We start from the raw sequence: 27,423 nt of genomic DNA, 5'->3' as shown, positions 1-27,423 counted from the left end.
TCCGTGCCGAAGTGCACTTCGGCCCGTGAATTGATTGTGAATGTAGCTTTAGATAACGAATGCCGTCAAATTGCACCACGAATCTTAGGTAATGTATGTGAACGTTTTCAGGAAAACTTATATTACTGCATGAAAGTGAATAGTGCCCATTTCCAGCATTCAATAAACTAATCACAAAAGTAAGTACTATTTTAATCATCATTCAGATGGAAATTTTGAAGCGAAATTTCAGGATCTGATAGTACTCGATAAGATCTTCAATATGCAGGGGTTGGGCTCACCTCCGTTGAGGGATTGCAGTTACGCGGATGCAAAGAGCGAAAAAGTTGTTCCCCTCTAATTAGAAATTGACGGGTTTGAGCGATTTTTTACATTTTAATTATGAAGCCGGAAGATCAAGGTGTTAAATTTTCGTTGTACTACACAGTATATGCACGCATATTGAAAAGACCTTTGAATGGATGTGTAACTCCAACCATATTACCAATATTCTCGAATGAATTTCCCCTGATGCTTAGGAGATGAAGATATGGTGCCTACATATTATAAAAAAATTTCTCAAAGTTTTTGAAAGGATATTTTGTGCCTTATTTCTGCTGGGACATCCTATATATGGGTTATGTTAGTAATAGTTTCTTACCTATCAATTCGCCCTTTGCTATTGAAATTCATCATTTCTACGACTGCATTTAGGTTTTGAAACATTACTTCGCAATCAACATTCAATATACCTACCTGATGTTGAAGTTTCTCTTATAGCTATTTCTTCAAAAGAAATTAAGTTTCTACTTTGAAAATAAAAATAGAAACCACAATCGTTCAATTTAACTTGCTTGATGCATATTTTTTTTTGGAATTCAATTAAACATAAGGAATTAATATTTTTATATTAATTTGATTGAAAGAATTTGCAGTACCTATGTTGTAAGTAAGTAGTTCATAAAAAAAATTCGAATCAATTGTGGGTTCATGCAGAGTTCCTAAGAACTAAGAGAGCAACAATCTCATTGGCAGATGGGGTTCACGTGATCGTCATCTGTCGATCACATAGGTTCCTTTTTTGGATCTTGGTTATTAGGAAATCTCTCAACACAAGTTGAGGTCTGTAGAATGGGCAGACCTTATTCCAAATATTTGATGATGATGAAATTCGTTAGATATTTTTTCAGACCCTTTTTGAATGGTATCGTTTTGTAAAAAGATAAACAGCGCAATGGATAATTTATTTATTTATTTAATTCTATAAGGAATGTATCGTCTTACTACAATCAAAATTCTTTCAATAAATCCTCTCGAAAAGACAATAATTTAGTCTTTTTTCGGACCACCCCAGTGACCGTACTTTCTTCGGTTTTCCACCAATCTGATCGTTGCGAAATAGAAGAGCTCAGCAATAGAGAAGAGTGAGAAGCCAGTGAAGAGACCCAAGATACCGCCGAAGTTAGATATGAAATCTGTTGGTCCATACAGTTCGTTCCTCTGATTCGGCAGGAAGAACGGATTTTTGAAGTAAACCTTAACAGCAGAGGCGTGGTATCTGAAAATCATTGAATATTGTTTACTGAAGCAGTGAAAGTGAATTTTTATAATGGATTGCCATATTGTGAAATTTTCGCAGATATTTCAAATTGGGGGTATCCGAAAGTATTTGTTGTCGACTACACAACTTATTCAATCCGTCAATGGTACTGATAAACTGACGACGTTCTAAAAGGAGCCTTGGTTGTTACTCCGTTGACTAGCCAGCAAGTTCTAGATGCCGGCATATTATGTGGTCCGCTGTATCCTTTTTCGATTTACAAAGCCCCATTCGCTATTTGGCTATTCCTCTGCTAAGTTAGACATGGGGAACAAAGAATATTATTGAGAGTATCCCACCATTACCCTGAGATTTTTGGTATTGAGCAAATCGAATCTTTCATTCATTAACTTCCTATTGTAGGACTGGTGCCTTATGTAGGGTTTTCCCAAGCCCCCAAAATGATTGAGGTCCAGCAGGTGCTTATCTTGATGCTTTTTTTCACAAATTCGTCGGCTTTGTATTTTCCTATAGGACCATAATAAAGCCCTGGTACCCATAGACTTACACCATTGCCTCTATAGCCAAGTGCTGTATGGTACGGTGGTATGGTATTAGAAGCCAGTCCCATGTCAAAAAACTCTAATGGTTCCTTGAGCTCAAGTGCACAGTTTGCGTCTATATCTAGAAGATAGAGGGAACAGTCCGCTCCAAGGAACACAGAGATCCTTAGTTTTGGTCCACATAACGTAATGCCTGTACCTCTTTCTGAGTTTGAGTCCTCGAAGGACTCCTTGAATTGAAACTACGGACAATTTGCATACCAATTACAACTGGCAGAATGAAACAGATTCAGTTGAATTTGGCAACCTACGTGACAGGATACTAAAATAGCTACGTACTAAAGAGACATCTCTTAAAAATTGCTCGAATTTGATGCTCTTGTGAGATGATATCGTCCTAGGCAAAGAAAGTAGTCAATGAATATAAAAGTTATAAGAATAACATTCTAGGACGAAGAAAGCTGAAAGATCTCACTGAATTTATCAAAGAAATCATTGCTTAAGGTCAAACCACGATCTCAAATCTAATCTAGGAAATTTCAAGAAGAGTTCCTAGCATTTCTATTATAACGATCTTTCAAGCTATAATCTTATTATACTTCAAACCTTTGAAGTTTTTGATAGAAAGGTGAAGAAGCCTACTGATGGAGGTCCATTTCTGATAAAAGATACTTCATTTCTCATTTCTATTGGGGAAATCGACCTACCTTACGCTTTTCCTAATTTGTTCCAGATTTCACCACAATTAAATATTATTGATGTTAGTTCAAAGCATCTTATACAAAAACAACTTTATAACAAACCATGCAAGGGAAAATTTTATCAATAAAACTGATTCAACCTTCCAATCAAGCATTTCACTGACTGATTCGATTTCAATTTGTGAATAATTTAAGAATTTTTCACTCAAATTCGCTAGAGTGTCAAATTTTTCTTATCTGCATCAACTATACTGTCTAGGTAACAAAGCTTGGTGTTGAATAAAATCTAAACGCCATGAATGGGTAAAATCTCAACCGCAATATTTTCATATAAGTAAAATTGTACCTTCTGAAAATTTTATTCTTGAGGAGGGGAGATGTAAAATTGAAACTCACTTTTCCTTAGACGAGAATCTAAGTGAACATGTTTCATTTTTATGACTTTTCTTTGACAGTTTTTTTTATTTAGATTTTCCGTAATTATAAGTAGTATTTAGAAGCTAATGGCATTAACGCATTAATTTCTGATTCCTGTTTATAGAGACAGACATCAAATTGCTGTTGTTAACTTCTTCCAATTTACAAAAGAAGAGAAAACCATCTCATATTATTATTATTATTTGAACCAGGGTCGTTGTGGCTCGACTAGCCTTTGGGGAACTGCGAACAAGTAGATTTTTTCTTCTCTACCCTGCTCATTCATAGGAACCCAAGGAGGTCGTCAATGGCGTTGATAAAACCGACAACATCCTTAGGGCCCTTGGCCGTTACCTCGTGAGTATCTAGTACCGCGGTTTCCCCATATGAATGGTTCTTAGGCCAGTCAGCTCTGGACACTGGCATACCATATGCTCAGCTATTTATGCTTCTGATCCACTGAGCCTACAAATCTCCTGACTCTCCCAAACGTTACAAATGATATTTGTACTGGCATCGCAGTGCCATGTCAGCAGTTCCACCATCACCCGAAGCTCAGCTTAAGCAGTTTTATGGTTTAGGTCGGTGAAATCATCACGAATTTCCTTGACTGAGTAAGTCCAGGAGTGTTTCTCGAGAGGGTTATTCTGTTGTTCAACTCTCATAAAAAAAATCAAGATAAATTTGAATTTTCCGAAGAGAAAGTTGTAGACGAGAGTGTACATTTTAGCTCCACTAGAGTAAGGTGGATCACCAAACAAATCAAGTAGAGGGAAAGTGTTTTTCAGTTCCCTCTGATGATTCAAATAAATTTATTTTGAGTGTGTTTCCTGTTTCCTGTAGACTTAATTGAGAGATCTCAAGTAAATTCCAAGAAATTCTAACATCATTTGGAGGAGGTGTCACTGATAGTTCTTTGAAGGGGATGTAGCCCTAGCCTGCGAACGCTTGTTGTCAATAACCTTGAGTTTCATCAGTTAATATTTCAACAATATTCGCTCTTCTCGCACCACCATTCAACAGATTAGATCAGATTGAATCTTTTTTGACCAGTTAAATGCGTGATTGAATAGTTTCATTAAACGAAATATGAATCAGCAGCTTCTTACCCTTCTAACTCGGCCAGAGTTTTCCCCGTATTGAGTTGATCCGGTTTCTCAAAAGGCCCACTTGATATTTCTACGTTGTAGCTCAAGTCTACGCAAATTGGTACGCAGAAACATTTCGCTTTTTCTGCTGCTGCTTTCTTCTCAATCTCAGTTCTTGGTTTTGTGAGAGCAGCTGCAAAAAATATGTTCTCTTAGAGAGAAAATCTGAGTAGTTTTTTTGGAATAACTTACATAATGATCTTTCCAAACATTTCATCTTCTTTGGTCCACAAATGGGAGTCTGAGCATCTCCTGTTGGGTGGAAATGATATAGTTAGTTAAAATTCTTCGCAAAGTCTTTTGCTGTTTCCAGAAACTCTTATGTCTTGGAGACTTACTTGGCATGTAATAGGCAACACAACCGCAAACCGCCTTGGTATAGTTGGTTGTACACTCCATGTTGCAGTTGTTTTGTGAGTAAATTTTGTAGTAGGCTAATTTTCTCTCCCTCGAGAAATAGCAATTACGAACTTCTGGAGGAGTGCTCTCTACTGATTTGGCAGTGGACATCAAAGTGGGTAGCACCACTCCTGATGTTATTCTGTCCAAACCAACGTTGAAGTACACTTGACTGGGCCTTGGAATTCTGGATGGCATATGAAGAGAAACCTGCAATATAAAGATTTGCGTTGAAGAAAATATAAAATGAACGTAATATTAGGTCTAGGCGGATCTTTATAAATGATTGTTATTTAACATCGCAGAGGGTCTTAATTTTGAAGTTCTATGATATTCAGTCTGATATCCTTTGGAAAAAAATAGAACACAGTGTTTCAAAGCCAATGCGATGTTAAAGTCGTTTATAAAAACCGTGTATTCACAACTAAAGTAAGCTCACTGCAGGACAATATCTGACTACGATTAAAAAAGCTATCCTTGAATAACAATTGTGACCTATTGGCATGGAAATTGCTGAAGAAGAGGATATATTGATCTAATGGATTGAATACAGTGACTACTGAGAGATACGCGAACAATTGATTGAAACTTCATGAGGTGTTAGTCCCTCTGAAAAATTTTTACGTTTGATTTCGCATGTCCACTAAATTTCTTCCTTTTTTTCGAGTTCTTCATTGTCTTGCCTCCAAAGCTATTTTCCGAAAACTAGAATTAACATGATTGAGTGAGGTACAATTTTGAGGTACCCTAAAAATGTGGCAGCTGCATTCATTAAACGTGAAGCTATAAATAGCAATATAATAGAATAAAACATTTTTTATTCCATCTTGACCTTCAAAGACGATATTACTCATCTAACAACAACAAGAGTAAGTTGAAGTTTATACATTGAGGGAGATAAAAAATTTTATTTCATTATAAAATGAAGTCAAATAACATGAGCTAACTCATCCAAAGTATAATCAATACAGTACCTGTATTTCAAATATTACATTTTTGAAATGCAGAAATATTAATACAGAAACTATACAGTCACTGTATATCAAAGAATGAATTTCAAAATGCATTATGTAATGAATTATCAATACAGAAACTGTACATTGACTGTATATCAAATACTGCTTTTTTTGCAGAATTATCGATACAGAAACTGTGCTGCCACTGTATTTAAAACTGAATTTTCAAAATGCAGTACATACTATCAATACAGAAACTGTGCAGTAACTGTATATCAAAAACTGTATTTTTAAAATGCAGAATTATCAGTATACCTTGAGCCCTTGGTAAACGAAATCCCTGCAGTTGTAAAGGATATCGTCAGCTTTGGTGAAAAATACGGCAGTGAGGGAGTTCACAGCACCTGCCAGTAGGGCTCTTCTGGGATATTCCTTGACCGAATTATTCACAGTTTTCGGATATCCATCATCAGGGTCCCATGTGACCATCTTATCAGCTTCATCGAAATAATTTCGAGGACTGAAAAAATTGAGAAACAATATTCATCTTATTACAATATATCAAAAATTGATGAAAAAAATTGTTTTCGAAATATTGGATGAGTTTTATTATGAACAATCTGACCCTTTCCCGTAGATCATCAGCTTGAAAATAGTGGGGAGACCTTGGTTTGTCAAAGAAAAAACCTTGTCGAATTACTTCTCGGACTCGCTTAAGAATTTTATTATGTAAGTTCATAGCATAGCCTTGAACAATAGAGGGGGTTGAAGTGACCGTTTTGAAATTATTTCAAATTCATTTGTACTAATGCTGCAATCTTTATCTATTATGTTAGAATAAAACCTGGAAACTTGAAAGAATAATGGAATAAGTTCTGAAAAGAATCAATCGATAAGTGGTTCGACTTGCAAATCTTTAACATTCAAAAAAGCTTTTCTACTACTTTATTCGTTGTGGAGAAAAATTCTGCTGCGAAAACAACAACTTTCAAATTAAAACTCCGAAAATCTTCGCAAACGAATATGGGTTTAGCATTAAAGTGAAATTAACATTTTCTGTCAAAATGTTCGAAACTGTTGAACTCTTGAAGCATTTCTTTCTAATTCCCTCTTTCCTCTTCAACGGTAAGTTCTTCCAAATTGTTCAACATTCATGCTAACGTGAAAATAAAGAAAAATTATCATTTTCACGAAGAAAATTAAAATATCTTCCAAATAATGACCCTATCGCTGAATAACTTCTTCGAGTAGGTTACCACCGTACAATAATCCAATGACCAACTCACACTATATCGGTATGTATATCCTTGATATCGAAACTGTTGAAACTGTAACAGATTCCTTCATCAGTCATCAGAGGCTTGAACAATTTTCTACAATCCATCGGTCTATCCATCCATTTGCAATAGCTCATATTCAGTTCTACTGATCTACACTACAAAAAAAATGAAAAGATTCAAAATTGGAGGGGAGTTTCAATTTGTACCCGACAATTTCATAGCTATAATATTAGTTCAGTCGAAAAAAGTTTTCTGAAACGATGTCTGCTAATACTTACTTCGTATAAAAATTCATAAAATTTCTGGTCAAATGTATCTGGCTTATCAGGAGTGATTTTATGATTGTCTGCTTTGCATAGGAGGGACATATAATCGAAGCCCAAATGTCTGAAATGAAAAAAATAATTATAATAACTTGCCTACTAAAATTGCTAATTACAAAAATCTGAAGAAGTGTTTCAAGATGATACTCACTCATTTTCTGTTACGTTTTTTCCTGATTGGACGGCTTCTAAAACTTTAGTGTAATTAAAGCAAGTTTCCTTTAGTTTAGCTTCTGGACAAACAGTGATTGCAGGGAATGGAATTTCTGTGATTGGGGTGTCTCTTGTTGCCAGCGATACCAATACCGGACTCTCTGCCCATTTGATGTAAATCTCTGTTATCATATAGATACATCCTCCAATACAGCCGCCAAGTACAAGTACCCACCATATCCTGTAATATTGCCAAATAAAGTCTTTTCGCTGTCAACTGTTTATGAGATGAGTTTGAAACTGGCAGCAGAAATTACCCATATCACTTAACATGATACTCCTTAGCATGTACGAAAACAATAATGCACTCATCGGCAAAAAAACTGGGGCACCTAAAATTTTATCTCATTTTTGCTTAGATTTCAAATGTAGTTGTATTGTAGATAAGTTCTCTGGTATCAAAACAAACTCCAGAAAAGTTTTACAAAAATGTTGATGGGGCAGAGGCGGCTCGTCCTCATCATCATCATCATTATTATTCTTCAGGCATAATTTCTTTGCATTCAGAAGCAATTCAGGTACAATTTCACTCCATCATAAAACAATCTGATGGCCCTGTGTATTTATCTTACTTCCACAAAGAAGTATACAGGCTCATCTATTTTATTCACGAGAGTTGAGATCAGTCTGTGGTGTGAGTAAAAGAAGTACTACTATTTAATACTATTTGGAGGCAATCCTATAGCAGCTGCAATAATAATAATTTTTTTACATAATGTGCCTCAACACCCCAAACTGTCAAGAGCCGCCCTGATCCTAGGAGGATCGTTATGTCAAAAGATTTTTGAAACAAATTTCATAAACCGCCTTAACAGTCTGAAAAAATTCACTGGAAATAACAACATAAGACAAGAAGTTTATTTCGATTATACTAATTGGTTGATTAACATATTTCAACATATTTTTATTCAGAAAACATATTATGGTATCGTCGGCGATTACTAAATACAAAATATGTATGCACCTATGTTTCACGTCAAAATAAAATGAAATGCTATAAATTTTTCCTTTGATTCTGTTAACTTGGGAGTGTTGCCAAGTGAAATGATAGAAAATATAGATAAGGTGAGTGAAATGAATGCGAAATTTTTCATCATCCACTTCAGTCCAGACACGGAATGAGTTGGGTAATTATTGAAGGTAAAAATAAACATCCTAAATTCTGTAATATTTGTGATTCTGTTCCCTAATAATTTTAACCTATTCTCCTTTAAATTCATACTGACAGAAGTGGTTTTGTGTAACTTTATTTTTCATGCTTCATGCTCTAAAACTGAAACATTGTTTAATATAAATGAAGATTAGGTACTCACTATATCAGAAATTTTATCGATGAAGGTTTACCGAAAAATAAAAACAAATGGATAAAAGCTTCCTTACCGCTTTACTGAAAAAATCTTCAACTCATTTGGTTTAAACATTTGGAACGAAATTCAAAAAGTAGGCATCAGGATATTTTCGAGTTGTATTCTTTAAATTCGATTTTGACTTCGAATTACACTTATCAATGCCAAAATTAAGCTCAATTAGTCCTGATTTTATAGGTAATCAAATAATCCTCAGTAGATATTTGAAAAAAGTGGTGAAAATTAATTATCGTATACCGTCACTTCGTGGCTACAAATCGTTTGATCTGGAAGGGTAGAAAATTGGGTAATTTGATGAGGAATAATCAATAAATGGATTTAAACTTCTGCTATTCTAAATGATTACTTGTTTCTTAATGCGAAGAGATAGCCCAATTATTATCTGGGAAATGAGAAAAAGAACTGTTTTTATTCCTCTATTAGTCTGGTTAGTTTTAGAAGAACCAAATTTAATTAGAAAACTTAATTTGTTGTTCGACAAACAAAAGCGATAATTGCAGCACAAAAATTCCAACAATATTTTCAAATATCAGTTTCTGTAATATTTATTATTTTGGAAAATATCAGTTTTAATAAAAATAATGTTCTTTAACCTACAAACGAGAGAGAAAAACATATCGTTAGAGAAATTTTGCCAAATTCAAAGGACGGATTTTCAACTTTGTACACATTTTTATTATAATAATAATAATAATAAAGGTCCTTATTTCTATAACTCATATAACAGTAGTGAAATGTTTACATATTAGAGGGCGAGATATTGAGGAAAGAAACATTGAACATTGCAAAATACTATTTTGCAACTTTTAACTTTTCACCTGGCAATTCGTCTAATCTAAATTTTTATTTCAAAACTACTTATTTCGGTAGAAAAGAATGCTATTATTGTTGCAAAATTTTTGCCTGACTTTTAACTTTCCTTTTTTCAATTCTGAATATTTTTCGTGCAATGTACCTAATGCATTTGAAAAGTTAAAAGTGAAAATTTGCAAAATTTGGTGGAACAGGTTAAAAAATTTAAGTGTTTCCTTTTAATCAGTTCAATTTCATGCATTCAAGGTCAGTTTTCCAGAAGGGCCAAAAAAATTTATTGAACGAGGCTTCCTCCAAATCTATAATATGTTGAGAGTGAACCTTGCCTTCAATAAGGAAAAATAAAAATATTATCATCTTATAGTGACCGCAGAAAATATTCAAGATTCGAAAATAAAAAAAAAGAAGAATAATAAAAAAAATATGAAAATCTAGAAATAAGAAAGAGAAGCAAGCATGCTAACAGAATGTACTCAACGAACCTTTCTAATATGGATATCCCGTCGGCTACCACATAATTCAATCCTTGGATACTGGAATTCTCGCAGTACTCCTTCAGATAAGTTTTGATATTTTTACATTTCGTCGTTTTTTCGATTGTGATTTCTTCTTCCTCCCGGCCTATTTCTACTTTGTCCACTTCTGTCATGGCGTTAATCAACCCGTTAGCTATAGCGGGCCATTCACTAAGACGCTGGAAAAAGTTGGGAACCGAAAAATTAATTGTCAGGAAAATAATCCTTTTCCTCCTAAACCGATATCATGACCACAGTTATCCTCGATGCTTTTCGAACTAATATTGTAACGGTAACATAATTTTGTCCTATCTTTAAAAATAGACAATTTAGGCGAGACATACCGCCAGGAAGAGTTTGTATATGTATGGGGTTATTATGAATCAACACGTATATACACAAAAGTTCTTGAAACTGGAATAAGCTTCGTTCAGATATATTTTATCTGATGAAGGAAATAATATCGTTCTATTCTAAGAATAAATTCTCAATAGGAGAGCAATTGATTTTTTGAATCTGAGTATTCAATTTTCTTAGGACTTTTTTTCATTTATAATTCAAGATATGTATTGGGTATTTTTAGCACAATTCAATTTTTTATTGTTTCCAGGATACTCACAATTTTGAGCAAAGACTATTATTAAATAATTCTCATCTTACATTATTTTATTGTTATATTCTCTTATTTTAAATGAAGGGATGTGTTTTTACAGGGAGCAAATAAATCCCATTAAATTCAAATTATAGGTACTTCTTTCATATCAATTATCTATTTTCTTGTTTCAAACAAATATGAATAATGATACCAGTAGATTGCTGATCTCCATATAAATTTTCATTTTCTGATTCCAAAGTAAAAATTTTCATTTTAATATAATCGGAAGTGTAGAGTCTATCTCTATGGATCTATAATACAGGGTGTTTCTGAAGGTGAGGCTTTGTTTTTTTTGACAGAAAGTGGAACTCATCAAAATGAGTCGTTTAACCACAATTTGTCTAAATAAAATATCCAAGATGGTTGAGATACAACCCCTAGAAGTTCGACAAAATTTCATTGAATTTCAAGTACGGGACTGTGATTCCGGCATCGCAGAAACGAAATAAAACATAAACATATGGCTGGACAATGAATGGTTCAGTACCAAGTTCATCGGATTAGATGCATCAGGTCACTTTTGAGAGAATCATAATTGTTGTATCGTGAAATTTAGGGTGAAAAAGAAGTTAGAAAATAAAAGCAGTTTATTGAAAGTGCTCATGTTAGTTATGTTGAAAAAGTGCTATGATGTTTCCCCACTTCATACCATTTTTACGACGATTGTTGGAATGTTGGGCATTGTGATGCCCATTATGAAAAAATTCGTGAATAATTAAGACGAATTTTATTAGTGAGATTTTGAAGTATTATTCTATTTTTTACAGTTGTGTCTTAAGACTCTTCTGTCAGTTGGTATCGAAATGAGCCATTTCATAAATCGTGTTACGTACTTAAAAATAATGAGAATAGTTCGGCAATTCTAAGTTTCCATTTTCATTACCACGTAAATACCGAACGAGCCAATATCCTAGACGAAACCACATGGTCGAATCAGGAGATAAGTTTTTTCCCACTGCTTTGCGATAATTCAGCTAGCAAACGGTCTAGTGTCGTAAAAGGATCTATTTCAGTAATCATTTTCAATTTTTTTTCAACATTGTCATTTTGAAAGTTTTGTATAGGTGATTTTTGGTGAAACGCTTCATTTTCACCAGTTCTACCTTCTGTTGAAATAAAAGCCCCACCTTCAAATACACCCAGTATATATGGAATGGAATGGTTGGGGAACAATTTATAATGTGATACCTTATTCTTTTCAAGAAGTAGTCTAGGTCTTTCATAAAAAAATTTTGAGCAGCCTGCTTAGATGGCATCTGAAAAGTAGTTTTCAATTTTCTCTCAGAAACCAGAAAACTATCAGAATGTTAATGCACCTTGTGTCTTGATCAATGGAGAAGCGGCTTTTTACTGGACAAGGAGTGATTATTTCAAAGATGTTAAAGCACAAAAATTGATTGCCCTTTGAAAGGGAAAATGGGTCTTGATGTTATACTCCATATTTTTCTAGGAATAAAGTTTGAATGAAACTCCTGAATTAAATTAATAATCAAACTCATCAACCAACATACCAAATCTTCAATTTCTTAGCACACATGCAAGGAGCCCAGAAGGGTAAACAATATTTTCTCATCAACAGTAAATCTTGGGTTAAATTCTACTTCCCAACTTAGCGCACAACAATAAATTGAATAATCAATAAATTTGGAGGAGATGTCAGGACTCTGGACTGTATCAACCTTTTTCCTCATCCCAATCGAGAGAAACGAAAACAATACAAAATTTGAACTTTCTTCCTTTTTTGCAACCGTCGCTCGACCCTGATGATGCTGATGGTGGAGAACTTTTACGAACACCAATCGACGGATTCTTTCTTTCACTACACTGCTACACCGAATTTCCTGCACTTTTTGCGTCGCAAACTAATTCGTTTTTGTACCTATGCTACCTCGTTTAATGCTGCTTGGCTTTCAGAATTTCTTTTATTTTCCCAATATTTCAAGAAATATTTATTGAATCAAGTTGAATACTAGTTCAATACTACTATCAACAAAATGTTATCTGGAAGGTTCGTGGATTTGGCGAATGGTTTCTGAGAAGTATTTTTTCAGAATTTCTTATTTAATAAGTAGTTATACCATCCCCACAACATTTCACAGAATTCTTCGTATCGATAGTCTTCAACTATGGACTGAGGTTCTATTGAATTGCATAGTGATGCCCATAACTCCGAAACCGTCTGACAAGGATGACTTTTTTTGTGGTAGAACGAGTGGAAACTCCTACTGCATTTTGCATCCAGGAGTAGGAGCCTAGTTGCACACACACCGATTTTGGACGGCCCGGAATAAAATCGGCCGATATTTTATCGGTATCAGTTGCTAGCACACTTACCGGATTTTTACCGTCCTAACGATCAGCCAACTAAAGTCGACTGAAATGGTCGGTAAAAAACATTGAACTCAAGAAAGAACTCCTTCTTGAGTTCAATGGTAAACAATCGGTGCTTGTACAAACGTGTACTTAGTCACGTACGCCACTACATCCCGATATTACCGGTATTGGACGGTTTCTCACCGGCATTTTGCCGTCACCGATCAGTGGTCGGCGTATGTGCAAGGTCCCGTTCCCACACGTGGTTCACTATTGGAATTTGGACGACCGATATAAAATCGGCCGTCCAAAATCGGTGTGTGTGCAACTAGGCTAAGACCTTCCTCCCTTTCTTCCTCAATTGATCTCTGCGATGGATTGGATTATAAAACAGTTATTTTTGTGACAACGATCAAATGTCTACATTATCCTCCAAACCATTGTTCGCAGATTTGACGTGTACAAAAAAATCGTCTAGTAAAGTGAGTTACCCTGGCCTGTGTGGCTGGATTTGTTTGACCACACGTAATCAGAGATTGGACTGCAAGTAACAGGCAGAAATTCAATTTTGTTAAGAAACTAGATAGATACAATTTAATTCGAGCAAAAACAAAGACAAAGATAAAGCAACAGCTCGACAGAAGCCAAGAACTCTAGAAGTGAAATGTTACACTGAGTATTCTTCAGTTGATTTACAGGAAAAAGGTCCGGTTTATCAATCGTGAAAGCTTCGCTTATTCCCGGGCGAACTTTGAGCTCTGCTCCTTTTCAAGAATACTCAGTAACTGAAAGTGTAGATTTGAGACCTTTATTATTAGATTCTTCAGTTGATTGACAGGAAAAAGGTCAGGTTTATAGAACAAAAACCACTCCTTAAAACAATGCCGACTAGTTTCGATTTTATTCAAAAATCATCCTCAGGGCTAGTTTTAAATGGTCTGAGTCATGTAATCAAAAAATTGAAACAAATACACCTCACAAACCATCGAGAGAAGGCGGATGGAAAACAACTTTTTTGATTACATGACTCAGAGCATTTTAAACTAGCCCTGAGGATGATTTTTGAATAAAATCGAAACTAGTCGGCATTGTTTTAAGGAGTGGTTTTTGTTCTATAAACCTGACCTTTTTCCTGTCAATCAACTGAAGAATCTAATAATAAAGGTCTCAAATCTACACTTTCAGTTACTGAGTATTCTTGAAAAGGAGCAGAGCTCAAAGTTCGCCCGGGAATAAGCGAAGCTTTCACGATTGAAGGAGAATAGAAAAATATCCATAAATTTTTTCGTGTTGTTTTGCGTAAAGGACCAATGGACACAAAAATAATTTGTCAAATTTTTTTTTTCGAAGAATTGTTGAGTTATTCTCTCTTACTCACCCTCTCCTTCAACACCATCTGCACAAATGACTAGGACTAGAATGAACCAATGACTGTCACTTAGAAGTTGGGTTCCAGATTTTTCCCTATTATTAATGTATGAATTTAAGGGCGCCAGATGAGCTTGATTGATTGAAGTTTTTACTCTAGAATATTAGTGAGAGGTGCTTATCCTGCATCATCAACACACTAGAAATGGGCGAGCCCATATAACGAACATGGGGTGAACTTTCAACGTAAATTCATCCTTCATTAATTTTATGGATGGAATTCCCTCAGGAATGTTGACCTGCTGTATATTTTCGTTCATGTGGAGGAAAACACGGAAGAGCCTATTTTCGCAAACGTTCAGTAAAAATATGGACTGTCGAGCAATTTCAATTCTCGCCAATGAATGGATAATGGGATAGGTGGAAGTTATTCTTGACCGGGCAAACTTTAAGCTCGATATGAACCTTCATTTTTTCACTCTAAATAAAAATCGTCCTATTTCATAGGAATGGAATTCACAAAAAAATGTCGATATGAAAAGAGTCATTATTTTAATTATTTATTTTTCAGAGAATGTAATTATCTGCAACGCAACGTGACAAACAATGTATAGCGTTATCTTCCTGTTTTGTTTTTCACATAAATTTTCAAATATTATTTTTGAATACTAAACGAAATTAATGATAACAAATTTATAAACCAAATATTCTGTACTATGCATCCTCAATTCTGTGACCATTTTCCTGATGTTTCCTTAAATAACTATATTTATCGTACATATTTGGGTCGATGTCATCAAATTTTTTTTTACCGCAGAGGTTCACCGAGGTAGCTTTTTTTTTGGTTTCGTGGTTTGTCATATCTTCATTTCGTAATAATATCCACGCTTTGTATCACGAGACAGTTTATTATCTGGATAATGATAAACAAGAAAGGAACGATTAAGCGATTACGACAAATTATTATACGGGGTGTCCAGAAAATAAGGTAAAAAAGAATTCAATGCTATATTCTAAGTCAGAAAATAGATCGAAAACAGTTATTTTTAAATTTCTACTAAAGCAAATAGAGGAAAGTGTCTGAAAATTTGTGTTTCCTGAGATTTTTCAGTGTCTATGAAATGAAATAGAATAAATGGGAGGCCACAGGAGAAATATCCCATTTTTTCTTTGAACATTTTCAGCATTTTGAATATGAAATCTGGTAAGAGGTTTCTGCATAAAAAGGTATATGAGCAGGTATACTTTTCCAGAATAGTTCATTCTAAAATGTGGATACTTATTTTCTGAAAGTAAAAGACAAAAACAATTTCTGACGATAAAACATGATGAATTACAAGGACGAACAATTCGAAATAAAATTGGAACCTTTCAAATCGTTCAAATTATGAACAAATTGAAAGAGCAAATAAAATGAAAAATTCCCAAATCTAGCATACATCCAGATACGCATTTGACATTGGAAAAGTAAATTCTCAGATTGAATTTTTCTCGAAAACAGTCATATGGACATATTTTTTTTTGAGTAGAAATGTACCTCCTATCAGTTTGTATACTCAAAAAGCCGAAAAAAAAATGGGGCATTATGCCTAAGCCTCCTCTCCGGTACTACCAATCACTGACCTGATCTGAGTTTTTTATTTTATTTCATTCCATAGACGCTGAAAAACCTCAGACTGTACAAAGTTTAACATACTGCTTTCGGAGAAAACCCTTCAACAGCCTGTGTCTCTAGAAAACAGAGCCTTTTCAGAAGTAGTATTTAGCTTATTTTTTGACGTAGAATATACCATTCAATTTTCTTGACAAAATTTCGGAATATCCTGTATTAATCATATCTATTGGATGATAAAGTGTTGTAAGAAATTTCAATAAAAAAAACAATTTCCACGAAAAACTATAATATCAAATTTCCGGTTTGATGATATTTATGTTATAAACAAAAAGTAAGAGATATATAAATAGTCCGAAATATCTAAAAAATCTGCAAAGAGCATCAAAATAGAAAAAATTAATTAATTTTTTTTTTGTTCAAACAATCTCTTGCTTGATTTCATTCTACTTCTTGAAGAGAAGATGCTTGGCCCTTTATACTTTCTTCATACCTATCAATTTTATTTTTTTCAGGTAATTCAACTAGATATTTTATCTCTATATATGTATAAATTAATATTCAATTTTATCCGAGTTCGATCCAGTTTTTATTGAGAATTAAAAGAGTATTATGATTTTTTCAGTTTTTAATTGCTGTACAGTTCTCAATTCGTGCAATATGAAAGTATATTGCAAAGCAAATAAAAAAATCAACCATTTATCATTAAGGAGTGATAAATATATATTGAAAATCTTTAATGGAAGGAAATGCTATAATTTTAAAAGTTGGACATAATTCTGGTGAAGTAAAACGCTTCTTGGTGAACCTATCCTTGTTCATTAGCCTCTGATTATACATGGCACTCTATGGTACATTCAAAACGAAGACCGGCTTCTCATGTTTCGATAACTTGGGAGTTTCGGACTTCTGGTTGTTTTTGGAAACTCTGGATAAGTGGTTTCGCCACGAAGTAAATAATTTCCGCTAGGGAAAACAGTGAAAATCCTGTAAACAGTCCGAGAATACCACCGAAGTTCGAGATCAAATCAGAGGTTTCGAACAGTTCTCGCCGTTGTTTTGGCAGGAAAAACGAATCCCTGAAGAAAATCCTCACTGCTGATACGGTGTAACTGAAAAAATAGGAACAAAATTAACTCAAGTACAAAATTACAGTCAGAAAATCATTGAGGTACTACCAAAAAGACAGTTAGGACGTACCTGTGTGAACTGTATCTAAAATTATACTCAAGTACTCTAGGTACTTAGGTACTCAAGGTACTCAGGTACTCAAGGTACTCAGGTACTCAAGGGACTCAGGTAATCAAGGTACTTGATAGTTGGAAATAATGAAGGTATCCTCAAATTGAAAGGTACCTGAGTGAACTGTATCTAAAATTATACTCAAGTACTCAAGGTACTTAGGTACTCAAGGTACTCAGGTACTCAAGGGACTCAGGTACTCAAGGGACTCAGGTACTCAAGGTAATTGATAGTTGGAAATAATGAAAGGTACCTATTCTCAAATTGAATGGTACTATAAACCAGAAATAAGAGTCTAACCTTTCTAGAGCCTTCAATGTACTTTGATTGGTTTCCTGCACCAGTACTTGTTCATACCAGTGCCATTCATCGTCCGATAGCTCAACGCCATATGTAATATCTACACAGAGTGGCCTACAATCACAGGAATCGAGAATAGACACAATATCATCATCGGCATCTTGTTGAGATAAGAAGGCTAAAAAAATTATGAGATGTTAGTTATGTTCACCTAATCCTTCTTGAAGAATACTCACTTGAAGCTGTCTCCAAGCAACTCAACTTAGAAAGACCACAAACTGGTGTGCTATTGTCCCCTGAAAAATATTAAAAGTAAAAAAATTTCATTTTTATGAGAATGCATGTTCTGTTCTAAGATATATCCTGATGATTTCTATTCTTATACCTAAGTATAATAACAAGTATGGTCACCTTGTAGGTAGAAATGGATGGAGCTTTTTTTGATGAGAATGATTTGGTTATTGATGTTGTGAAGATGTAAGTACTTTTTAATTACTTTGTGTATTACCTACATTTGTTGAGTCAAAGCAACTCAGTTTCATTTTGATATGCCTGAAGATTTTTTCACCAAAAATGTAAACAATCTTGTTGTATATGGAATCATATTTAATGAAAATTCATCATAAATAAAACAATAAAACAAAAAAAATTCATCACTCTATGCTATGTTCGATTTTATTTCTGCTTACTTGGCATATAATAAGCGACGCATCCACAAGCATTCTTCGTGTAGTTAGTGTTGCACTCCATGTTACAATTATTCTGCGAATATCCCTTGAAGTATTTCAACTTCCTCTCTTTGGGAAAATAACAGTTCCTGACGTCAGGATCGAAGCTTTTCACGTCCGACGATGTGTAGGACATGGTTGGAAGAACCGAAGCAGATACTAAACTTTCCAACCCTACATGGAAAAATACCTCACTCGGTCTGGGGATTCTATTGGGCATGTGAAGAGAAACCTGAAAAAACGGGTTATAAAAGGAACCTTTTCTTCCCAATTTATCTTACTCGCATTCCTTGATTTGAATAGTCCCGACATGAGCTGATAATGTCTTGTTTTCTAGTGAATAGGGCAACCATCAGGGCATTTTTGGCTCCTGGCTCCACCGAACGTTTTGGTGTTCCATTTAAAAAGTAGTCTTTATCGTATCCATCTTCTGGATCCCAAGCGTACGTTACATTGCGATCTATGTCCCATTCGTGCTTCTCACTAAAATCATGGTAATCACTAATCACGATATTCGCAATATTCTCAAAAGGAAAATTTGTTAGAACAAAATTTTTCCTGAGACTATCAAGATTTCTCGTTAAGAGGGGTCTACAACGTTTTAGTGTTCAGTTCAAAAACAGAAAATGAATATCTTACTTCAGAAACCACTAATTTCACCTCGGAAAGTCAGAAATTTTTTAATTCGTCAAACGGAAACGAAAATAATTTTTTTTTCATTGAATAACAAATATTCATTCATGTTATTAACTTTCCCAGGTGCAATTATCTCTTGTGTTAATTTCCACATGAAAATATGTCTCGAAAAGTCTAGTTATTGGCTACAATTTGTATCCTGGTGAACTTGAAACACGTTAGTTAAGTGCTGCCATCTTGACACGAAAGTGGAAACTATTATAATATTCGTAACTTCTACTTATCATTCAAGTGCAACACCCCAAATTCTGGTAGTCTTCCCCCCCTTTACGACTCATACGGATGGCGAGAAAGTCCCGTGGTATAAACTCCTCTTAATTTAATAAAGAAACCCTATTACTTTGTTCATCAACAATGTTTTGAAGAATTTTAGTATTCAGTAAAACCAATAGACTTGAAATAAGTGAAGAAGTGGCCGATTATGAAAATGACTCCAAACTCGAACTACATTTTTCGCTGAAACTGTAATTGAAGAAGCCTTTAATTCCATTAGATCTAAATACCAACTCAAGGAGATACCAGTGAACAAAAAACATCCACAACACAGTGCAGCAATATCATTGGGTATTAATACTCAATGCAGAATGCAACACCGTAACTTGCTGATTTGCTTCTTCCACCAAGCAGCGAGGGGTAGTAGGCGGAGGGTGAAAAAGGACTCATTCATTAGAGAGTATTCTGAAGTTTTATTTCATATGCATTAAGTCAACATGCTGCAATTTAAATGGTCCAATCACAAAGACGTTTATGGCTTCCCTGATTTTTTTGAGTTGAGAGGAAGTAACTCTTCATACAAATCTATTTTTTCATTCGAATTCAGTTCAAGTCATGAAAGAAATGAGTTTAGAATCTCCACATCTTATTGAATAAAATACTTCGCAATAGGGATTCCATAAAGTTCTTGAAATTTTATCTTCCCACAAATGTTGCTCTCACTAACGAATATTTCGCATAAATATTCAGTACTTCATCGGTGATGTGCTCACTAATGAATATTTCACATGAATATGTATTCAGAACTTACACTTCATCGGTGTAGATATCGTAAACGTCGAACATATTGAAGTTATAGCATAATCCTTCATCAGTCATTATTGGTTTCAGAATATCTTCACATTTATAGGTTCTACCCATCCATTTGCAATAACTGAATTCCAGCGTAACGGATCTACACTGAAATCAAATATATTTTCTAAATATACACTGCCATTTTCATTGCAACATGTTTATGACTAGGAAAATCATGATCATAATGCCAATCTTTGATTATTCAGAATTTCACTCAGCGCCCTAAAACATTTAAACAAATGGAAATTTTCTCAGTCACAAAAAAACGCACAAGATTGTAACTTCGGTTTTTTTCGACTAATCAACAATTGTGTTTTCGAACTATATAGCTCTCAGTGAGGTGAATTTTCTACCTCAAAATTCGAAATGTAAAGAATACTAATAAAAAATTGTGAGTATTGTTATTAGTATTTATTGCAATGTTTGTTGGAAGTAATTTTTTGAAGTAATGTTGTCCAATAAATGGTATTGAAATAACGTAGATAAACGTATTAAAAATGAATGAATAAATGCTTCGTTTCGGAGGCTAGACTTCAGACGGAAAATTCAAAAATCCTGAAATATATTTTGTGAAATAAGACGTGTCAAGAAATAACGATATAAATCTATTATCGAATAGCAAAAATTAAAACTGAGCAGACATTTTATGGAAACGACAGGGCCATCAAAAATTTTTGGTGCTATTTCCCTATAATTGCAAGGGGTAGAAAAAGCCCCCATAAAATTTGTTTCGCAGGAAACTTTTTTCTCATTTATATTATACCCTTAAAAATTTATTATCGTTAGCCTGAATCATTTCAAATGAATGGAGTCACTTGTAATTTCTTGCTTTTGATAAAAAAATTTATCGAGAAAATTAAATTTCTGTGAGTTTTCTGATTACTAATAAAAAATTTAAAAATTGCTTTTCGGGTGCCATTTTCAAGGAACTAAATATAAGCAGAGGTTGCTCGATGAAACGAAAAAATATACGTGACCTACACGATTTTTTGCCCCCTTAAATTTTTCGCCAATGATTTATTTACACCCTGTATAGGTATATAGGTAAATAAAAGCACAATCCTTTGATTTTTTCGGAATTCACATAGTCGAACTCTCTTATTCTACAGAGTGAGTTGAAAATAACGCAAACAATTCATATCTTCAATATCTACTAATTTGTATTTCGTTTTTGTAAAGAAAGGATGGATAAAAAAATCACCCTCAGCAATTAAAGTTTTATCCATTTCTGCCACAAAAATTTAGGGTTGCCACTTCAAAAAAAGAAGCGTAATTTGAGATAATATGGACCTAATATTTAAAAAAAATAAATAGTTGATACCGAATATATAAATTTTGTGATATACTCGTAGCTCACTCTGCATAATTTGTTCATAAGGTGCAATATGTGCAAGATTTATTTATCCCGGTAACGGGATACAGCAATGAATGAATGAATGAATACCTGATCAAGAAATTCATAATAATCGTCATCAAAAAATGCTGGCCCCTCTGACAAATTTCCATAATTACTCCCCAGGCATGTGAGGGACATGTAGTCAAAAAATTGTTGCCTGAAAAAATGTAAAATTTTTTTCCATCCTCAATCTTTTTATCACAAGATAACTCACTCTGTCTCATTCAGAGTAATTCCAGCTTTTCTAGCTTTCAATGCTTCGGTATAGTTCAAGCAATCGATTCCAATCTTAGTTTCAGGGCATATTGTGGTGGCGGGAAATGGTATTTCCCATATACCAACATCTTTGGTAGCTAAGGACACAATTATGGGTTTTTCTTTCCAGTTAACGTAGTTTCCATAGCTCATGTATATACATCCAGCTATACACAGACCGATTGTGGTGTACCACCATATCCTAAAAAAAACGATAGCAAATAAATTACAAGGAATACAAAAAAGAACCAATTAATAGCCGTTGGTACCAACATTTTCAAGAGAGGATTAACTTATATCACTGATTTCTGTTAGCAGTCACCATAGCAATCATTGTAAGAAGTAGGACTTAACGTTAATAAGCCTGCCTTAAATAAGTGGGTGCCAATAATGGTCATGCGAGACATATAATTATACCATAACTGCTCAGTTGATTGAAATGAAAAAATTTTTTTCAAAATGGTATTTTATATATAGAATATCCTCGATTCTTTTCATAGTTTTATAGTTCGTCGGAAAAAATAGAGTACGAAGTGAGTGTTTCTAAAGAATGTGAGTTTCCAATAGTTTTTTACCAACAGTGAGTAATACAAAGTGGGTTATGAATATGGAATATTTCTTCAAATAATAACTCAAAATTATAACGTTGAAACCGTTATATTGTTTTCTAATTACTCTCATTTTCTGGCAATAAAATTGAGGGTTTTTGTTCAACCCTTTATGGCCGTTAACCCATCCAACTTCAAATAGAAACATATACCATGAGTGGGCTTGTTGGCAAGCTCACAGTAAATGGCATTAGCCTATAGTCTTCTAATTTTGTAGTTATCAGAATAAACACAAAGATTATTTTCGATATTTTTGTTCAAGAAGGATAAGAATGAGTTGGAGTTAATGTAGTTAATTGGTGATACAACTTTTTCAACCCAAAAATATAGAGGAAAATGCATGGCACACTACGGTCGTCATTTTTCGAGAAACTAATAATGCCATCAACTGCATTACTCAATCTTCTTTTGTTTTCGAGTTATGGGCCAAAATTAAAATTACAACTTCGGTTATTATCTCCGTTTCTGTTTAAGCTAGGATGTTGAAATGAAAACACTTTTTTGATAGCAATCTAGTGGCATACTAGGATTTTTTCCAACAGGTATATTTGCTGAGCTATAACATAAAGATGTATTTTTGCTTATGAAAACAGTAGTTTAAAATGACTTGGAGACTGAGGGCGATGTATGATATATTTCTGAAACAGTAAAAAAATGGCGATTCTCTATGAGTCATTTTAAACTACTGTTTCCATAAGAAAAAACACAACTTTATGTTATAGCCTCGGTTATAGCTCAGCAAGTAAACCTGTAGGAAAAATTATAGTATGCCACTGGATTGCTTTCAAAAAGGGGTCTGTATAATGTCTTCATTTTAACATCCTAGCACAAACAGAACCGGAGATATTGATCAAAGTTGAAATCGCCCAAATTTAAATTTTGGCTTGTAACTCAAAAACAAAAGAAGATAGAGGAATGCAGTTGATGGCATTAAAGTTTCTCAAAAAAAGACGACATGAATGGTACATTCATTTTCCTCTATCTCGTTGGGTTAAAAAGTTGTAGTTTCAGTTCGAATCATTAGCCGAAATTTTTTTTATTCAAAATTTTATTGAATTTGATATTTTCGAATTGGAAAAAATCTTTCGGCAGTAGATTCTACGTATGAAAGTGAAGAAGAAGTTGGAGAAGGTTCAAGTTTTAGATCTCGAACTTCAAAGACAAAAAAGTTATGACAACTTTTCGATATCTTCAAAATCTCAATTTTTGCTAATAACTCAAAAACGAAGGATCGTGGAAGGCTACGGTTTTCACCATTCTTTGTTTCTCTGAAAAAGAGCTCAGAAAGTATCATCGGTTTTGCTCCAGTTCTTCTAGTTTCCGAGATTATTATACATCTAGCCTCTTGCGCCTCCGAAGTAAATGAAACTCCGACTTCAAAATCGGGATTTAACTAAATTCTAGATTTGGAACTTATACCTTATAAAAATAAGCAATGGATATTCTTAATAATCTTGTATTATTCCCACTTCAAACTCGGACTTTAATTAAATCCCAAGCTCATTTTTATTATAAGTTCCAAACCATCAATCTTATCGAAATGATGCAGAAGATTATAACAAACAACCTCAGCTAGATTCAAATAGCCACAATACACAATTTCAGAGGAAAAAAGTTTTGTTTATTGAAAATCAGATTCATAAAAGAAAAGATCATCAACACATTTAATTATTGTATGTCTGATTTTTCTGATTTGAATAGCCTCTTATATCATCAGCATTCATAGTTTGGGCCAGTATCATCTGCGCAAGATATCATGGAGACATCTTCATGGACAAATCGTACCGATGAGCATGTCAAATAACATAACGTTCAACAGTTTGATCAAATACTTTTTTCGTACAGTAAGGAAATAAACAACTCATGTGGAATATATGTATGAAAATTTCTGAAAAACTCATATTCACCAACTTTTCGAATGCGGAAGACTCCTTAACCAGGTAACTCAATCCCTGAATCGTAGAACTTTCACAGTACTCGACGAAAGTTTTCTTCAAGTTTGGCGACACAGTTTTCGGCACTATCTTGGGCACGATTTTGGATATGGTTTTCCTACTTCGCAGTCCAGAACTGACTGGAGAATTTTCTATTTCGTTCTCCTCCATCTCGATTTATAATTCACAACTTTTCGGCACCTATATTCTGCCCGACTGCAATTGTCAGCATGGAGGAAAATAGGAAACAGGGAAACTTTTGCGCACGCAACTCATGTCGGATGTTCTTTTCCGATTTATTCACTTATTTTCCTGATCCGATAGCTTCGTTACTCGTTCGATTGATGAATATTTATAGATCAGGCTGACGAAACGTTCACTGTGTATCGGGGTGATATAGTACCTGTAACAAAGCATTCGTTACAATCAAGAAAATCGTGTTATAAATAATGGTTAATTTATTTTCAGTCAGTGGTGAATTCGTTATCCAGATGAGATATGATTGAGATTTTTCTGAGCTATCCTATTTCCACAATATAAACATGAGATAAGTGGGTAATGGAGTAGGTTTGTTCGGAATATGCAGATGTAAATGATCTTAATCTCATTCAACTTTGAATTTCCATCAATTAGCGTTTCAAGGACTCTTTCCTGGATCAATCACTTGATATTGGCTTTAATTTATTGATTGAATTAGAATCAATTATCGATATTGTGCAGTTCCATGCACATCTTAGTTCAGTTCGAATATTTAGACATGAAAGAAATACGAACATAAATAAAATTACACAAGTTAAAATCTATTGATTTTTCAACTCTCAAATGAAATAAGTGACTTGGGACGGTGTATAGTTCTGAAAAATTTGAATTTGTGATTATATAGTTGAAATTATGTAAGGAAATTAAATGTTAAACCCGTATTACAACGAAATTAAATATATTGCAACTCAAATGTAAAAAAAAACTGAACAAAACAAGAGAACTTTGATTTCTTTCATTCTATGGTGATTTCTTTGTGGAAATAACGTAAATAATAATATCCTACGAAAAATCGGCATATTTCCTGCTGCCAATGCGCCGCTTGTATCTATTCGGCATTGTCCCAAGTCACCCTATGAAACAACAAAATAAATGAATGAGATCCATGTTGCCGTTTGATTTGCAAACAACCTTGTTTCATGAAATATCTAATATTACGCATGCACAAAGTGAAACATATATACAGGACACTACAAAGTATAAGCAGAGCCATAAAAAACGCTCTTTTACTCTCCTGAATTCGTTAATTTTTCCTGTCAATTCAAACGCTCTGGTTACGGCAAACTCAACAGGAATTAATCATTAAACTAGCCGAAAAGACGCTACACAATCTTATAAGTTTGTCCCTTCACTCATAAATGGTAAGAAACAAAGAAATCTGCAAGGGAGTAATTGTCCCAAGTTACAGGACTGTCCCAAGTCACAGGACTGTCCCAAGTCACCCGAATCTATTGGTATCTAAAATTGAATCTATAATAGGCCTTCAATTCGAATTCACTGTATCGCAGTATCTACATGTATTTAGCTTGGTATCCAGTGAAATTTCAAAAGTTATTGAATACTGATAATCTCTTAATTTTCAAATAACTTTTCATTACATCTTTGTAACACTTCAACACACTAACAAATATAGCAGAATATCATGTTTCTGTATGCTGTATACCTACTCAAATGAATAATATATTTCGATCTAGTAATAAAGCAGAATGAGAAATAAACAATTCTACATACCCATCCAAAGCTCGAATGCCCAATACACACAACTTCATTTCGAGGTTATCAACATTCAATAATGTCCTATCTGCGACGAAAATACTGACATTCCAGGGCTACTGGAAGGACAAGTTGAGATAACTCTTACAATTTGAATTTCTATTATTGGTTTGCTTTGCTCTATAACGTTTTAAAATGGTTCAGCTCGTTATCTTGACCTTATGTACCTAGCTGCCAACTACAGGTAGTGCTCAAAACACCGTAAAGGTCAATGGTATTCATTCTCTGAATAAATCTATCTGCTAATAATATTCACCATAGTCGTCCCAAACATTCAACTACTTCGTTGAACTTAAACACATCATCGAAATGATGATGAAAATCAGGATCTCAAGATCTTCAGGAATTTTCTTATCAGATATTTGTGATCCCGACAAAATGTTTAAAAAAAGAAACCTTGAATAATATACACAGAGTGAAGTAACGCACTAAATCCAAATCTTCGTAACTCAAAACTGTTTTAAAGAATTCTCGAACAGGTCGGTTCTTATTTCAAATTGAATTAAAGTCATCTACAGTGTGTCACAAAATTAATGCATTTGATCAGACACTCGAGGCAAAATAAGGAGACCTTTTTTTTATTATTCCCAGAAGCTCCTCTTTTTGGGATTCAGATCCCTCTGAATTTTGCCTCCAACATTCTTTTTTATATCAGAACCATCTGAATTTGTTACACAGGAGTGTTATTATAGGAGAAATCTCATACTGGTACCCTTGAATACTCAAAGCTGGTACCTATTTTGGTTGATAAAAAACCCATCAATGACCACATCATCCTTATCAGCAAAAGATTCATTCATTTTGAGTACAAAGTTTAGGGTTGGCTCTCAAAAAAACTCATCAACCCTCCAACCTTTAGTAGTATCGAAGATATGTTACTGTATTTCTGTCAATTCCAACATCTAAAACGCCCCTAGGTAAAGAAATTCTCGAAGTTTTTATTTTGAGTAATGGACAGTAAGGAAAAGAATACAAAAACCGGCAATTGACTGTCTCGAATTTGAAATTGAAAATCTGAATACGATTTTTTGCAAATTATGATCCTTTGCATAGTGTTTTTGTTCGACTTGCTATGTGCCACAACTTCCTCTTCGTCGAATTCATGCAGAAATATATAACTGCAAGGTTCTCATATTATGTCTTGAATTCTCTACGATTTCGAAAATGTTTCACGAACTTATGTGTGAACTTGAATTGATTGGTAGTTCGGATCCTCTTCCTC

The 27,423-nt window shown here is 34.1% G+C and overlaps 2 protein-coding genes across 2 annotated transcripts; both read right to left on the bottom strand.

Moving 5' to 3' along the window:
• Positions 1-1,211: 1,211 nt before the first annotated feature.
• LOC123317141 (pickpocket protein 28-like) lies at positions 1,212-14,593 on the bottom strand. The gene is made up of 10 exons (XM_044903529.1): positions 14,561-14,593; positions 10,182-10,393; positions 7,458-7,700; positions 7,262-7,370; positions 6,990-7,138; positions 6,019-6,223; positions 4,687-4,957; positions 4,541-4,600; positions 4,310-4,481; positions 1,212-1,537 (listed from the first exon to the last, which is right to left on the bottom strand). The coding sequence occupies exons 1-10, from the start codon at positions 14,576-14,578 to the stop codon at positions 1,309-1,311; spliced, it is 1,668 nt and encodes a 555-aa protein (XP_044759464.1). The 5' UTR covers positions 14,579-14,593; the 3' UTR covers positions 1,212-1,308.
• A 2,267-nt stretch (positions 14,594-16,860) lies between these two features.
• LOC123317142 (pickpocket protein 28-like) lies at positions 16,861-26,386 on the bottom strand. Its single transcript, XM_044903530.1, has 10 exons — positions 26,160-26,386; positions 24,367-24,792; positions 21,807-22,049; positions 21,641-21,749; positions 20,153-20,301; positions 18,714-18,915; positions 18,394-18,664; positions 17,941-18,000; positions 17,705-17,882; positions 16,861-17,274 (listed from the first exon to the last, which is right to left on the bottom strand). The coding sequence occupies exons 2-10, from the start codon at positions 24,558-24,560 to the stop codon at positions 17,040-17,042; spliced, it is 1,641 nt and encodes a 546-aa protein (XP_044759465.1). The 5' UTR covers positions 24,561-24,792; positions 26,160-26,386; the 3' UTR covers positions 16,861-17,039.
• Positions 26,387-27,423: the final 1,037 nt, after the last annotated feature.

This window comes from Coccinella septempunctata, chromosome 7 (genome assembly GCF_907165205.1).
Source record: "Coccinella septempunctata chromosome 7, icCocSept1.1, whole genome shotgun sequence".
Classification (NCBI taxonomy): domain Eukaryota; kingdom Metazoa; phylum Arthropoda; class Insecta; order Coleoptera; family Coccinellidae; genus Coccinella; species Coccinella septempunctata.
The sequence above is the reverse complement of the archived record's forward strand: the minus strand, read 5'-3'. Positions and strand labels throughout refer to the sequence as shown.

Excerpts from the sequence above, each read along its gene's own strand:
- LOC123317142 (XM_044903530.1), bottom strand. The coding sequence starts at position 24,560 with ATGGAGGAGAACGAAATAGAAAATTCTCCAGTCAGTTCTGGACTGCGA. Across the intron at positions 22,050-24,366 it reads GAGTCTTCCGCATTCGAAAA|GATATGGTGGTACACCACAA; the intron begins GTTGGTGAATAT and ends CGTTTTTTTTAG. Across the intron at positions 18,001-18,393 it reads CGTCGCTTATTATATGCCAA|GGGACAATAGCACACCAGTT; the intron begins GTAAGCAGAAAT and ends AATATTTTTCAG.
- LOC123317141 (XM_044903529.1), bottom strand. Across the intron at positions 7,371-7,457 it reads AAAAACGTAACAGAAAATGA|ACATTTGGGCTTCGATTATA; the intron begins GTGAGTATCATC and ends TTTTCATTTCAG. Across the intron at positions 4,482-4,540 it reads ATGTTTGGAAAGATCATTAT|CTGCTCTCACAAAACCAAGA; the intron begins GTAAGTTATTCC and ends TATTTTTTGCAG.